Below are 14,448 nucleotides of genomic sequence, written 5' to 3'. Positions count from 1 at the left end.
AAATGAACAAGAAAATGTGGGGAAAACAAGCGCATGCAGGCGCCCTGATCAAATATAGATTCCAGGCTGAATTAATCCAAAGGACAAAGTAGAGCACAAGCTGCTCTCTGGCGAGGGACCTTTTTGATATTGGAGTTTGCAGAACAAAGGCATCTCGACAGTGTAGTCTTTTAATTAAGGCGATAGAATAGCAAAAGCCCCGTGGCTTCAGAAATGGCTGTACAGTAGAATACAGAGCGGCCCTCTGGAGATGCATTCAGCAGCTTAGAAGGATCTATGTGTTGAGTCGAGCCCAACGTAAATCATTTTGATTGGGCCGTTTTTTTTCCATCTCCTCCACTGCCGCAGACTGAGGATATGAGTGTTGGAGAACATGAGAGGTCAAGAGGCAACACAAGGTCAAACCGCTTGGCCGTAATTCATCAATAAAGTGAGAGGCTATCTGTCACTTTGAGCCCCTGACTCAGGAGCGGAGCGGGGGTGGGGAGGAGGAAAACAAAAAGGTACAGCTGAGCAAGAGGGCAGATAAGGTAGGTGGAGATTCTCATAGATTGTTACAGCTCAACACTTGAATGTGCAGATGATGATCAGCTTGTTCACTGTCTTAACGGGAGTTTGATGGAGAGTTAATACAACCCGATATCATGCTGAAGCGTGTAACCGACCCGCCTGTCCACCAGAGGATAGCGTGTCAGGGTCACGTTTTGTATCGTCGAGGCGTGAATATTACACGCCTGTATGAAGGTGCAGTACCAGCAGGGGGCAACAAAATCACTCACTTAGGTTTAGGCAACAAAACCACTTAAGTTTAGGAAAAACATCATGGTTGGCCTTTAAATAAGTAAGTAGTAAACTTAGTACAATACGCACTGAAAAAACGTGACATCAGTACAGAAAACACGTCACAAATGTAAATGACAAAACATAACACCGGTCTCGACCACCGGTCTCCTGGTTAAAAATCCTGTTGGCTTTAAAATAAGTACGTAAACCATGTACAATACATACAGAAACAACGTAACATCAGTACGGAAAACACGTCACAAACGTCACCAATGTTGGAGAAATGATTTAATAAACAGTCTCTGGTCATGAGACAAAGAGCTCCCTCACTACAGCATTCTTTATAACCTTGATTAAGCCTTCCCCCCTTGTGGCCCACACCTTCCACCCTGCTTGTGTGAGAAAGCATTGTCTATTCATACAAGGGAGTTACTTGTGATAAGCTAGTTTCAGCAGAGTGCAGGTGCGAGGGGGGTAAGAAATGTAACTACACATTTGGACAGTCTGTGCTCTCCCGGAACAGTCAGATTTATCTGAGTACACGAATGCTACATACACATTGCAAGGGACATGGTATTTTTCTCTCACACCAAAAACACTTAAAAAATATCACTAAAAACACGTCACTAACGTAAATTACAAAACATAACACCAGTCTTGAACACTGGTTTCCTGGTTAAAAATCCTGTTGGCCTTAAAATAAGTATGTAAACTAGGTACAATACGTACAGAAACAACATAACATCAGTACGGAAAACACTTCAATAAAAACACGTCACAAACGTCACCAGAAAAACACGTCAAAAACCTCACTAAAAACATGTCACAATGCACTAAAAACACGACAAAACGTAACTTTCAAAACAAAACACCGGTCTCGAAACCTGTCCTGTGTTTGTTGGATCCATCCACCTCCCCTCCCGCAATAGGCAGTCTTTCTCCCTTTTTATTCTACGTCACTAGCTCTGAGCGTAGCATATTCACGCGGATGCAGTTACGTTGCAGGCAGTACAGACTACATGACGTGAAAATGACACGCCTGAAGCAAGAACGTTCTTATTACACACTTTTGCCGTGCACATTAATGTGTGTGTGTGGAGCAACTGTAGCTCAGTGGGTTGAGCGGGTCGTTCCTTTAACCACAAGGTTAGATCCTCGGCTCCTTCTGTCTACATGTCGAAGTGTCCGAACGAGACACTGAACCCCAAGTTGCTCCCCGGGCGCTTTTAAGCAGCTCACTGCTTAGGATGGGTTAAATGCAGAGGTCAAATTTCATGTATGTACCTGTATGTATATGATGAATGTAATAAAGTTTAAGTGTCATTCACACGCCTTTTCGTGTGACCGGGCTGGTTAATGTCAGTTTGGCCTCTGTGCATTCAGTGGACAGACTGCTGTGGTACGTGTTAGCTTAGTACAGGTGATGGAGCTGTTAGCGTGTAACAAAAGAGGAGAAATGCCACTCAATAACAAGAAAAACGGCTTCAAGTAATTCGCGAACATTAGCCACGATTAAGCTCACATTTAAGATTCAAGATTCGATACTTTATTTCCATATCAACATGATTGATTGGAATTTGACTTAGTGAGCTCTGTTAAACAAAGACAGAGAAAACAGTTAAGCCACACACTCATAAAATACATAATACATTAAACAAAGTATAAAACAGGTAATATCCATACCCATAAAATAATCATAAAAGCATAAAACAAATGGGTAAAATAAAATCACACAAGAACAGCATAGATAAAACACCAGCACCTGTAGGGAACATCCAACGACCCACTAGATAAAGTGCTTCAAGTGCATTAAAAACGTCTGCCCTAGTGCACAATTATTTAACCTGCCGAGTGGCCTGCAGTCCCAGATTTGTAGTTTTAAGGTGGCGGATAGCTTCAGGATATGTGCCGCATTTAGGAATCACCTAGTTTTGTTAAGAGTTGGATGTGTGATGGTGTGTGAACCCCACGGCTTTACAGTGAGAGCGGGATTTCTGGAGTTTCTGGTCCAAATGTAAGGCTGCTTGTTAAACTACAATATGTCCTTTTCTACTTCAATACGTTAATACTACGACTGTCAATCGATTAAAATATTCAATCCAGATTAATCGCATGATTGTCCATAGTTAATCATGATTAATCGCAAATTAACCACACATTTTTTTCTGTTCAAAATGTACCTTAAAGGGAGATTTGTCAAGTATTTAATACTCTTATCAACATGTGAGTGGACAAATATGCTGCTTTATGCAAATGTACTGCATTTAGCATAGAAAATATGCTCCAATCATAACATGGCAAACTGCAGCCCAACAGGCAACAACAGCTGTCAGTGTGTCAGTGTGCTGACTTGACTATGACTTGCCCCAAACTGCATGTGATTATCATAAAGTGGGCATGTCTGTAAAGGGGAGACTCGTGGGTACCCATAGAACCCATTTTTATTCACATATCTTGAGGTCAGAGGTCAAGGGACCGCTTTAAAAATGGCCATGCCTGTTTTTCCTCGCCAAAATTTAGCGTTACTTAGCATTATTTAGCTTCCTTCACAACAAGCTAGTATGCTTCATTAGGTTTTCTAGTTTCATATGATGCCAGTATCTTCACTCAAGCTTTAAAACTGAGCGCACTACAACCAAATAATCGCAAGTTGCGTTAATCATCATCATTCCTCTTCATCCCCTATGGGACATAAGGCTTCAATGAGCTCTCTCCATTGTATTCGGTCCTTGGCAGCATGTTGGGCCTCTCCCCATGACAGGTTCATCTTGTCCAGCTCCTGTGTCACAGTTCTGCGCCAGGTGGATTTGGGCCTCCCGGGTTTTCTTTTGCCTGGTGGTGTCCATCTTAAGGCGACTCTCGGGATCCGGTCCTGCTCCATTCTCAGCACATGGCCTAGCCATCTCAGACGTCTGTGTGTAATTTCCTTGATGATGCTACGGCTACCGGTTTTTTTGTACAGTTGGTGGTTGGAGATTTTGTTTGGCCAAAAGATCTGGCATATTCGTCGGAGGCATCCATTGTGAAAAACTTCCACTCTCCTCATATCACTTTTGATCACTCGCCAACTCTCTGAGCCATATAGCAGAACAGACTTGACATTGCTGTTGTACAAAAGCATCTTAGTTTTAAGGCTGTATTGCTTGGACCTCCAGATGGAACGGAGTTGGGAGAAGGCACCCTGAGCCTTTCCCAGCCTTGTTTTAATGTCTTTCTGCACTGCACTATCTTTACTGATGAGGCTGCCCAGGTATGTGAACTCTTCCACAAACTCAAGTGGTGCCCCATTTACAAGAATGGGTGCTGCAGGGGTGGAGTTTACACACATCACTTGAGTTTTGGAGTTGCGTTAATACACTAATGAAATTAGTGGCGTTGAAACTAATTCACATTAACGCGTTATTATCGCGTCAACTTTGACAGCCTTAGTTAATATAAAAGGTGAGACGAGTGGGATTGGAAGCGTGTGTAAAAGGAACATTTGACGGAGCTGGGCTGAGTACAAAATCAACAAATAATGTAACACATTGCTTATGCTGCTGAGTAATTAATGAGTAATGTGTAGTGAGTGATTGATTACAGTTTTCAAGTAATTTGCTCAACACTGGTGATCCCTACAGAGGGCAGGTGGATGATGGGAGTTGGAGGCTGAGGACAGGATTAGATGGTGTCCAGGAGGAGGACTGGATGGATCAGAGGACTTGTGGATCCTCTCCAACTGACTGAGTCGAGAGAGAGATCCCCTTCATACCCACAAGTGGCACACAAGACCGGGCTTGATGGAGGTCGACTAGAGAAACTGGTAATGGACACATTCTTATCATGCCGATGTGTCGTCAAGTGTTCATTTTTCTGATAACTTTGGTTTTAATAAGTTATTTGATGCTGTAAAAAGGGGGTGAGACATCATGATTTGCAGCTGTGATTCTCTCTCGCTATCAAGCTGCGGCCGTGATCGGCTCACAATTGGTTCGGGCTGGTGTGGGGGCGGCTCCACCGCCCGATCAAAATGATGACAAAAAAGGAAAGATGGCTGCACCCGTATCTGGGATATTTCAGCTTCACTTCTGTACAGTTGGAGGAAGGAGGGACGCGTCTTCCATCTTTATTTACAGTCTATGGTCTTTACAATGTGTCAGTTCTTCTTTGTATTTCCCAATGTACTTTATTTCTTGGAGGAAGAAAGCTTTGCATGACTCAAAGCCAATCACAGCTTTGAAAAGCCACAATTTCAGACTGATGATAACGGAAATGGAAAATTGGTTCAAACTGAGCTTTTCCACATTATTTTCTGACAGGCGAGCTTCGCGCTGAGCTCTTACTCTCCTCTTTTCACTCTCTTCTTGCAGGGTTACTGTAGATAAAGCCCTATCTTTTTTCCTATTAATTGTAATAATAATTAACCATCCAATAATCCACCTAAACGACACTGAAGTGTGCATTGTCGCGACAATACAAACAGGGAGGATAACATGCAAGTGAATAATTTGAGCTGAAGAAACACCACTTCAGTACTGGCGGCCTGATTTATATTCAGACACATGTAAATCCTTCAAGCCTAAAGGAGGAGGAGGAGGAGGATGAGGAGGAGGAGGAGGAGGAGGAGGAGGAGGAGGAAGAAGAGGGTTGGAGGGGGGTTACACTTGCAGCTAAAAGGTGAAGCAGAGGTCTCCTGGTGGGAAAATTGTTCATTTCTGCATTGCAACAAAAAAAGCCAATAGAGTCTTAATCAAGGCCACCGATCGTTAAAGGATGGGATGCAAAGCGTTAACACACATTGATTGTGAAGGAGGGCGAGCAATTAAAAAAAAGGTTTCCAATAACAAATGCAAATAGTATTCACAGAATACAAGGTCATTAATGGTGTTAAACCAGAATTTGCAGACAGTTTCTAAGAAATATTAAAGAAACTTTAAATTTTGTCCATGCATGCTTTTTTTTTTTTTTTAAATAAATTTGCCCTTGTCTCAACTTCAGAAATACAGTAGCAAGTCTCTAGTTCCTCCTCCAACAGTCTCTTTCTAATCTGCTAATCCCTTGCCAAGGACTCTCTTTTTTGGCTAACACCATCAGAAGTGCCTCCTTTCTTCTTTTTCCCCCTCATAATAACTCCCATGATTTAACCCACAGCCGGCAGCTCTTGCAGATGCAATCAGAGGTCTGATGATATCGCGGTTAGCTCCGTTTTGAAGGTCGGAATTCGGGGGCACAATTAGCTCACCTCTGTTTTTGTCAGAAGATGTAGATCTTACGCATAACCTCACCCGGTAGAATGCAAACAGAGACCACGCACGGCGCTTTTTAAAATGCAGCGTGAAGTCTCAGGCGTCGGGGTTCTTCTCCGGCAGCTTCTCGCGTCTGCATGCGAGGAAGGTCGAGATGAATCATCACCTGTCTCTCAGCGGGGCACCAGATGTGGAAAGCAATGAAACTATCTGGGTTGTAATGAAACGCCATGAGAGCGTATGCCACGACCCAGCGACCAACCATCAGACTAAAGCTAATACCAGTACACAGCGAGAGGGGCTCAGTGGAGATCAGCGCACTAGAACTAATAAAATTCACATGGAAGACCTGACAAGAGGCAATAATATTTCTGCTGACAGCCGGTTTCCCATCTATCAAAAAACCCTTTTTTTACTTACTACCCCCACTGAGGAAATGACTACAAAACAGGATGAAAAGGATTGTGCCGTGGCATGTACTCTATCTTGGGTGGCTTGCTTGATGGAATTGGCTCAGCATGTATGTCATGTTGTGGGGAGTTTGAGGGATATAGGAGAGTAGCGTAGGTTCGGTAAGAAGGCAGGTGAGATAAAGAGAAATGATGTGGCTCATCTTCTGTACCTGTATTCTATCAGCTCGCCACAGACTGCAGGTCCTGGCTGCAGAGATGAAAGACTCTCTGGAGGACAAGAGAGACGTTCGTGAGTCAGAGGGAAAATGGCATCCCGCTTATCAAATGCCTGGGAACGTAATCCCCCCCCCCCCTCAGTTTCTTGGGCCTGGACGTACTTATGAAAGCCCTGTCACTTTGGATAGTAGGTTAGGAGTCAGGAGTTCTTCACAGCGCTGCAAACGCCGAGCTGGCTGTTTCAAAGCAGATATGGCTCCTCGCCCTATAGTCTAATTGGGGTCGTGTTACAAGTCATTTTGTATGTGTAACTTTTAGAGATGGAGTTAAACAATAGGAAATCCAAAGCCGAGAGCGTATAGCTGATGGAGGCATGATCCTCCTTAAATTAATCTTTTAGATTAAAGTACAGTGTGTGCAATTTTTTAACTGCAATAGAAAAAAAAGACCCAATTTTAAATTAAAAGCCCTGAGATGAAGGAAGCGAGGGAAAGACTTTGTGCATTTATTTTTTTCATAGAGCGAGTTCATCTCCTGTGATTCAAGAAGAGACAATGCAGGGACTGAAAATGAAAACAAGCCCGTTCTCTCAGAAAGGAGTCGAGGTGGCGAAGCACGGCCTTTATGAAAAGATATTGTATGCCTGGTTAAGGAGTACACACATCTTGTGATGCCGTCTGCCAGAAAACATTTAGGTATCATCAGTATTTTTTTATCTCATTTGCCAACAACAAAGTGGTCCTCGGCTGCATTTCTAAAGCCCGACATTGAAAAACTGAAAATCGATTTCTCTCCAAAAACAAGCCTTTTCCAATCCAGTAAATCCATCAAAGTCTTTTTCTTTGCCACATAATCTTGGCGACATGAAGCAAAATATGCAGTGAGACGGGCGTCTAAATCACACGGGGCGGTGTTGTTCACCGTCTCTCAGGACTGGCGAGGGGGCAAAGGGTGAAACTCATCACTGCTGTCTTTTCAAATATGCGTTGACGGTGACTTAAAGAGACACTATCCACACTGAACTGTATTTCAAATCAATTTTCTTTTGTGCCGAGGCCACGTCCCCTTGTCCGTGTTCCTAGGTGTCTGTTCCGGCTCTCGGAGCGAGGTGATGGTTTACACAGCGATGTGCAATCGCTGGAATATTTCTTTTCATGGCTTATCTGCCCACAGCGGGAATCTGCACGGATCGCGACTCAAAGCCCGGCTGTCTGCTCGCCTGTGTGCCACAGCCTCCCCCTCCAATCCTGACCCAGCTCTCAGACAAACATGTCCATGGGAGCATGGGATGATTTATTCAGCACAACTTAGCGGCAGCGCAGAGATTTGTCAGTTAGTTAAATAAAGGTCTTTTTATGGTCAACCGCAAAGCAATAACAGCCTTTTTAACCTATAAAGAACGACCAAAGGGGGCACTGAATGATGCATTACGATTCAAAAATGACCTTTCAAGTCTTGACTAGACACCTCACGTTACCTACAGGGGACACTATAGAAAAGAAGCCAGCATATGTAATGTATTACTACCTATTTACTTTAAATAAATCACGACTGTTTTCAAAGTCATGCATGTTTTCCTTCCTCCTGGCAGTGGAACTGGTGTCCATTAATTTCCATTTTGTCACTGTCAAGTGAAACACATCCATCTCCAAGTTTATGTTTTCAGATAGCTTAAAGCAGTTGTTCCCATCGTGGGCGTTGGGACTCATAACGGGTTACGATATGCATATATATGGGTCAGGGACGACAGATGTAAACTAGCTTATAGCTAACTCTGGTACAGCTAAGACGCTGTGCCCTGTCCCTGTCAAATAAACAAATAAAAAAAGACAAATATAATCATCAGGGTCACGAAATGACACAAATATTTAAAGTTTCAGAGCTTTACCTCTTCAGGACTCTAAAAACATTCAAATGAAAAGGGAACATCACACTGTGGTTAATATCTATAAACAGATTCTGCATTCATATGAAGAATCAACAAGAGCAACGGGACAAGATTTTGGTACCGGAAGCGTTCTGGTTTTGTGGTTTCCGAGTAGTATTGACCAATCACGGCTTTGCAGGCTTTGGTTGAATGCAGGTAAACAGGACGTGTGGAGAGCAAAGAGGCTGAACGCATTGAGCGAAATGAAATCTGGGAACCAACCGGCTATCGTCTGATGATGATTTAACTTTTTATTGGTTTAAAATTGCTAATCGGACTGTAAACAACGGGCCTTTCTCAAACCACTCCCTACACCCTCTCCCTACCTACTTCCACTACGTTTGCACATTCGCGTGGCGTGTCCGCCATATTAAGTGCCATCCCAAACCAATTAGCGGAGAGTGGAAGTGGGTTGTATAACCCTCCAACAGCGAGCCTATATCGATACCAACTGACTGGCCACGTGCAACTGCGTTTTGTGTCCATCATGGAACACGCTCCGTACAAATGCAATAACATAAACTGCTCAAACTAAGATAGACATTTAATATTGTCGTACGGACGTTAACAACTTACGGTTACATTGTATTTAGCATCAAATCTACCCTTGTCTAGTCTAGAAAACTGTAGACGTGTTCATTTGATTATAAAGTGTTGTATATTTTACAGGGACTGTTGCAAAAACCAAGCATATAAATATCAGAGTTAAAAAACGAGAAGATGTTTACAAAAAAAGAAAAGAAATGCCACCACAGAAGCATGCGGAGTAAGTTTTATTTTTAGTTCCTCTGTATATTGCATATTCTTTTTATACTTAATACTGTGAACCTTTGCACATCGCCTCCGCTTGATACGAAACCACGGTTATGAAACGTTACAACAGTTTCCGTCGGAGGGAAGTTCCTCCCAAAGCTTGCCGCTGTTTTTATACCCTACACCTTACAGAAGGGTGCTTCATTCAGCTGGGAGTGTGACTACAAATGGAGCGGGGAGGGTCCGGTTTGAGAAAGGCCGAATGAGCAGCGCACGGAAGAGAAAGTCTTGGCCTGGATATCTGCTGGCTTCACCAGAAACCCAGAAATATAACCCCTTGCCCCCAGAGGCTCATCCATCGTCAGACTGATAGCTGATGGGTTCAGAGATTGCACTCTGGTTGAACTGCTGAGTGGACATTTTTTGGCTATAAAGGGTCACAAGCCAAAAATGGGGGGAATCTCATAGGCTCCAAACCCATGTAATGATGTAATGCAAAAGGTAAGTATGCCCTATAGAGGTTTAAGGCATCGACCATTAACTGCGACATCCCCGGTTTGCGTCCGCTGGGAGCCTACTCTATGTTGCATGTCATTCTCCATTTCCCTCACACCTCATTTCCTGTCATCTCTCTATCGTCAACTCTAGCATTTTTCCCATGGTGCTTACTTGAAAGTAACACATTCAAACATTTAAAACACTCTAGTTTGACTTAGAAAAAGGTCTGCAATAACGGAAAGTGCAATAAAACACCAGTATGGTCCTTGAAGCACACACAATGGTGCATAAGACGCATGTAGCTAGAGCATCCACAAACATGTTCTAACACATCCAATGAACTCAGATTGGTGTAATTGAGTACCCACACACGATCCAAACAATAAGATAGAGGAAAAAACATCTCCCCCCTTCCACATCAGCATGAAAAGAGCTGCGGTCCACACATTGTTCAGCGACTGGAAACAGAGGCCTGGTTCACACTGCACCTGCTGGGCCACAGCTCTTTAGTCCTTCCCCCATCGCTCACTGTCTCTCTCTCCTGGGAGACAACAGCCTCGGCCCACAGCGGTCCAGCAGCCCCCTTAGCCGGCTCTGGAGCATCCCGGACCCTCCCTCGTCTCATCCTCGGCCCATTCATTTCCGTGGAAAGTGACAGTTTCAGGTTATACATATTGTGGCGTTAGTATTAAAGGCTTCCCGCCGCTTTGTATCCCACTGTATAGAAAACAGACCTTCAGAGCGGCTAGCCCCCGCACATTCATCATTACTTGAGGACTTACTGTGAGCTGCTGCAGCCCCGATCCCTTTGAGTGGTCAGATGGGAGGACAGCACGGCTTTCAGATTGATTTTCACGAAGAACAAACACATACAAAATGAAAGCAAAGAGACTGAAAGCAAAGCCGGAGCTGATGTAGCACATAAGGTAAATCAAATTGATGCAGTTGAGCCTCTTTTTTTTTTGGAGTTGTTAGCAGCTAATATGTGCACCAGGACATGTCACGTGTGTGCAACACGCCCCCGGCCCCCCCAAGAGAGAGACGTGCATATAACACACAGAAACCAACACATACGTTATCTGTCTAGACACATCACTTTCTGTTAACATTGTTTGGGTCACTAAGGACGCCTCAGCTCATTTCCAAACAGACAGAAGCCTTGAGCCCCGAGCCCCTTCAGGCAAACTCGCTCCCCACTGACCAGCTGCACTGTCCTTGTCAGCCTCCTAAATAACAAAATAACCTCCAGAATAAGCCAATTGTTTTGCCTGCAGCCGGAAAACACTCAAACAGCTGCTACAATGAGAATGCCATTTCCTCCTGGCAAACAGCTTTTCACGTAATAATGGACAAATATTTGGCTATAAAAGCCGAGCTTATTGTACACTGTGTTGTTGAGATGTTGCCCGCATGTGTGAGTGTAGAATAGGTTAGAGGAAAGCAATAGGAGGAACGGACTAAATAGTGGGTCCATATTGTTAAAACCAAATTATGAAAATCTGCGAAATGCTGAAGCACTCCTCATCCAGGGGGTCATCTCTTCATTGAGGTTTCCATATAACATGTTATAGAATCACATCCAGTTAACGTCAAAGGTTTTGTTTCTGTGTCAATTATGCAAATGGGGACCCTGGGGTGTGAATGAGACGGGATTTTTTTTTTTTTCCATTATGGCAAAGATTCGCCAGCAAATAGAAGAGACACGCTGAGGAAACTCCAACATAATTTCAAATGGCAGGAGATGAACCTCGCAGTAGATTCAGCACACTGAAAAGAAATGGAGCGGATGAAAACAGAATTGAATTCCTCCGAAAAACAGAAAGAATAAAAGGGCTGGAACATGTATTACACTGAACAGTGGGAATAAAATGAAAAGTTTTGAGGCTTCCAGCTGCAAACATGCAGAGTAGGGAACAGGCCATTTAAATGAGTCAGCAGCCTGCTGCTTAGTCAATCAAAAAAAGAAGAAATGTATTTGTTTTTACTGCAATCAGTGTAATTTAGGTGTTCATTCATCAATGAAACTCCATATCAAATGACAACTCTTGAACAGGATGCATAACACACCGGCTGTCACGTCTCATCCCAACTGGATCTCTCTGCTTGAACACGTGCACGTCTGTGCTCGAGATGAGCTGCTTATGTTGCGCAGCCACAACCTGAGCGTGTTCTGACCTTCTTTAGGAGTGATGGAGAGCCACGCACCATAATATATGTCCCTCCTTCTCCCCCAACACTCACACACTCACGTGTAGACACACACACTTACTCACTCCATCACGCTATGAGGTTTGGGGACAACAGCAAATACCATCAGTCAATAAATGAGATCCAGCGGTGGGGAGCTTACCTTTGAGGATGCTCTGGCCGTGCAGCACGTCTCTGGAGACGATCACTGTGTAGAAGTTCTGGGAGAAGCCGGGTCTGCACGGGGGTTTGAGGGGCTGGCCTGCCTTACTCCCCTGAGGAATCAAACAAGACGGGCTGTTAAGCATTGGCAAATTGACTCGCAGCAACGGGGTCACAAACTGATCCAGCAGCCTTTTCAGACCGGTATTGAACCTCTCAGTCTCTCTGGATGCGGTGAGTGATTTGGCTCCAGACGACAGCACGCTGCACTTGGACCTTCGCAGTGTGTAATAACCATCATCATTATGCACCGTTACAGATGTTGCCATCACGATGATCACATGTTGAGCGAAATAAAAATGATAACGATGACCATCATAAAGATGATGACTGTGGCTAGCAGGGACATGTTTAACCCTAAACATCCATACAGCACGTTGACTGGAGTGTGAGAGAGAGAGCACAGGGAGTGTGTGCATGTGTGAAAAGAGACCAAATGCATAGAATTATGCTGTTGATTTATAAGCATATTGCAGGCACACAGTTTTTCCAGCAGGCATTTCATCCTCCACAGAATGCACTTACAGTGATACACCTCATTCATCACATGCATTTATGTTTTCATAAAGGAAATATATGTTGCATTATACAGGCAAACCCCTGACTGCACATCAACACAGCTCAACAAACTATACTGCAGCCATTTGAGCTGATTTTAAAGCATTATTTGCATAAGTTTGAATGAAAAGTAGGCAATTCATAATTGTTGTTTTCTTCCTTAATGTCATGCTTCTTAAATAAGCACTAAACCAAACAACCAAGTCATCAACAGAGCCATTCGGACATGTTTAACCCTAAACATCCATACAGCATGCTGACTGGAGTGTGAGAGAGAGAGAGCACAGGGAGTGTGTGCATGTGTGTGAAAAGAGACCAAATGCATAGAATTATGCTGTTGATTTATAAGCATATTGCAGGCACACAGCTCTTCCAGCAGGCATTTCATCCTCCATAGAATGCACTTACAGTGACACACCTCATTCATCACATGCATTTATGTTTTCATAAAGAAAATAATGTGTTGCATTATACAGGCAAACCCTATCAACACAGCTCAACAAACTATACTGCAGCCATCTGAGCTGATTTCAGAGCATTATTTGCCTAAGTTTGAATGAAAAGTAGGCAATTCAGAATTGTTGTTTTCTTCCTTAGAATCATGCTTCTTAAATAAGCACTAAACCAAACAAGCAAGTCGTCAACAGAGCCATTAATCCGAGAGAAATGACGTGCGTAAAGGAAGTTGCTGCAGCCAACAGCAGGAGAAGCCCCTCCAGAGCCCACTGTCCTCTGCAATAATGCACTGCAGTTGATTTAGGCGAGAGGATGGGGAGTTGTCAGTGACTTTTTTTCCTCCACCGCACTTAGACACAAAAATATTCTTGACCTTAAACGTCGCCGATTTAAGCTCGATTACACGCATCATGTTGCCTTTAGCGCAGCGCTGCGGGGGGAAGTGAGACTCTTTGAGGATCACGCAGCGCTGCAAAGCCCAAACACCAAGTACAAGCACTACAGTACAGCAGTGCAGCACTTCCACTGATACTGTTAGCCGGAGAAATTAACTCATCTTACCGAGGAAGCGCCCACAAGTAAGGTGCACGCCAGGATGACGCAGCCAACGTTCATCTTTGCAAAAAAATCTCGTGTTTGGATGGAGGAAGGGGGGAAAAAAGGAGAGGAAAGAGAGGAGTCTTCTTCGCCAAAATAGACCTCAGTAATTCCCGGAGCCCTGTTTTCTTCTTCTTCTTCTTCTCGGGTGCTCAGTGAACGACCGTTCCTACTTGTCTGGCGCAAAAGTGCCGCTGAGACAGAAGATGCTGCGCTCCGTCCGGAGGAAGCCGGTGCTCATTGGATAGCAGCGTCACTACAACCACTCCTACTGCTACTCCTACTGCACGGAGGAGCACGGAGGAGCAGGCATGGTGGTGTGCGCGCACACACACACACACACACACACACACACACACACACAGACACACAGACACACACTAACACACACATGCACACACACTTACACATGCACACACAAACATATACACGCATACTCACACGCACACACAGACACACGCACATTCACACACACGCACACACACATACACACACACCTATAAATACACACACACACACACACACAGACACACACATACACAGACACGCACTCATACACACACCGACGTATCCGCGCTTCAAACGGCTCCCTGGCTGTGATGATGATGATGGT

At 44.1% G+C, this 14,448-nt stretch overlaps 1 protein-coding gene across 2 annotated transcripts in view; it reads right to left on the bottom strand.

Annotated features, from left to right (window-relative positions):
* Positions 1-14,095, bottom strand: part of cdh4 (cadherin 4, type 1, R-cadherin (retinal)) — a 262,025-nt gene extending 247,930 nt beyond the window's left edge. Inside the window, exons 1-2 of one of the 2 annotated variants that reach the window (XM_074612648.1) lie at positions 13,800-14,095; positions 12,166-12,277 (exon numbers count right to left, since the gene is read on the bottom strand). In XM_074612648.1, the coding sequence (XP_074468749.1) occupies positions 12,166-12,277; positions 13,800-13,853 (166 nt within the window). In that variant the 5' untranslated portion in view covers positions 13,854-14,095. The remainder of the gene's footprint in view (positions 1-12,165; positions 12,278-13,799) is intronic. The other variant, XM_074612732.1, reaches the window with a different exon arrangement.
* Between the last annotated feature and the right edge of the window lie 353 nt (positions 14,096-14,448).

The sequence above is a fragment of the Sebastes fasciatus genome, chromosome 1 (assembly GCF_043250625.1).
Source record: "Sebastes fasciatus isolate fSebFas1 chromosome 1, fSebFas1.pri, whole genome shotgun sequence".
Taxonomy (NCBI): Eukaryota; Metazoa; Chordata; class Actinopteri; order Perciformes; family Sebastidae; genus Sebastes; species Sebastes fasciatus.
This window is presented reverse-complemented; position numbering and strand designations above follow the sequence as displayed.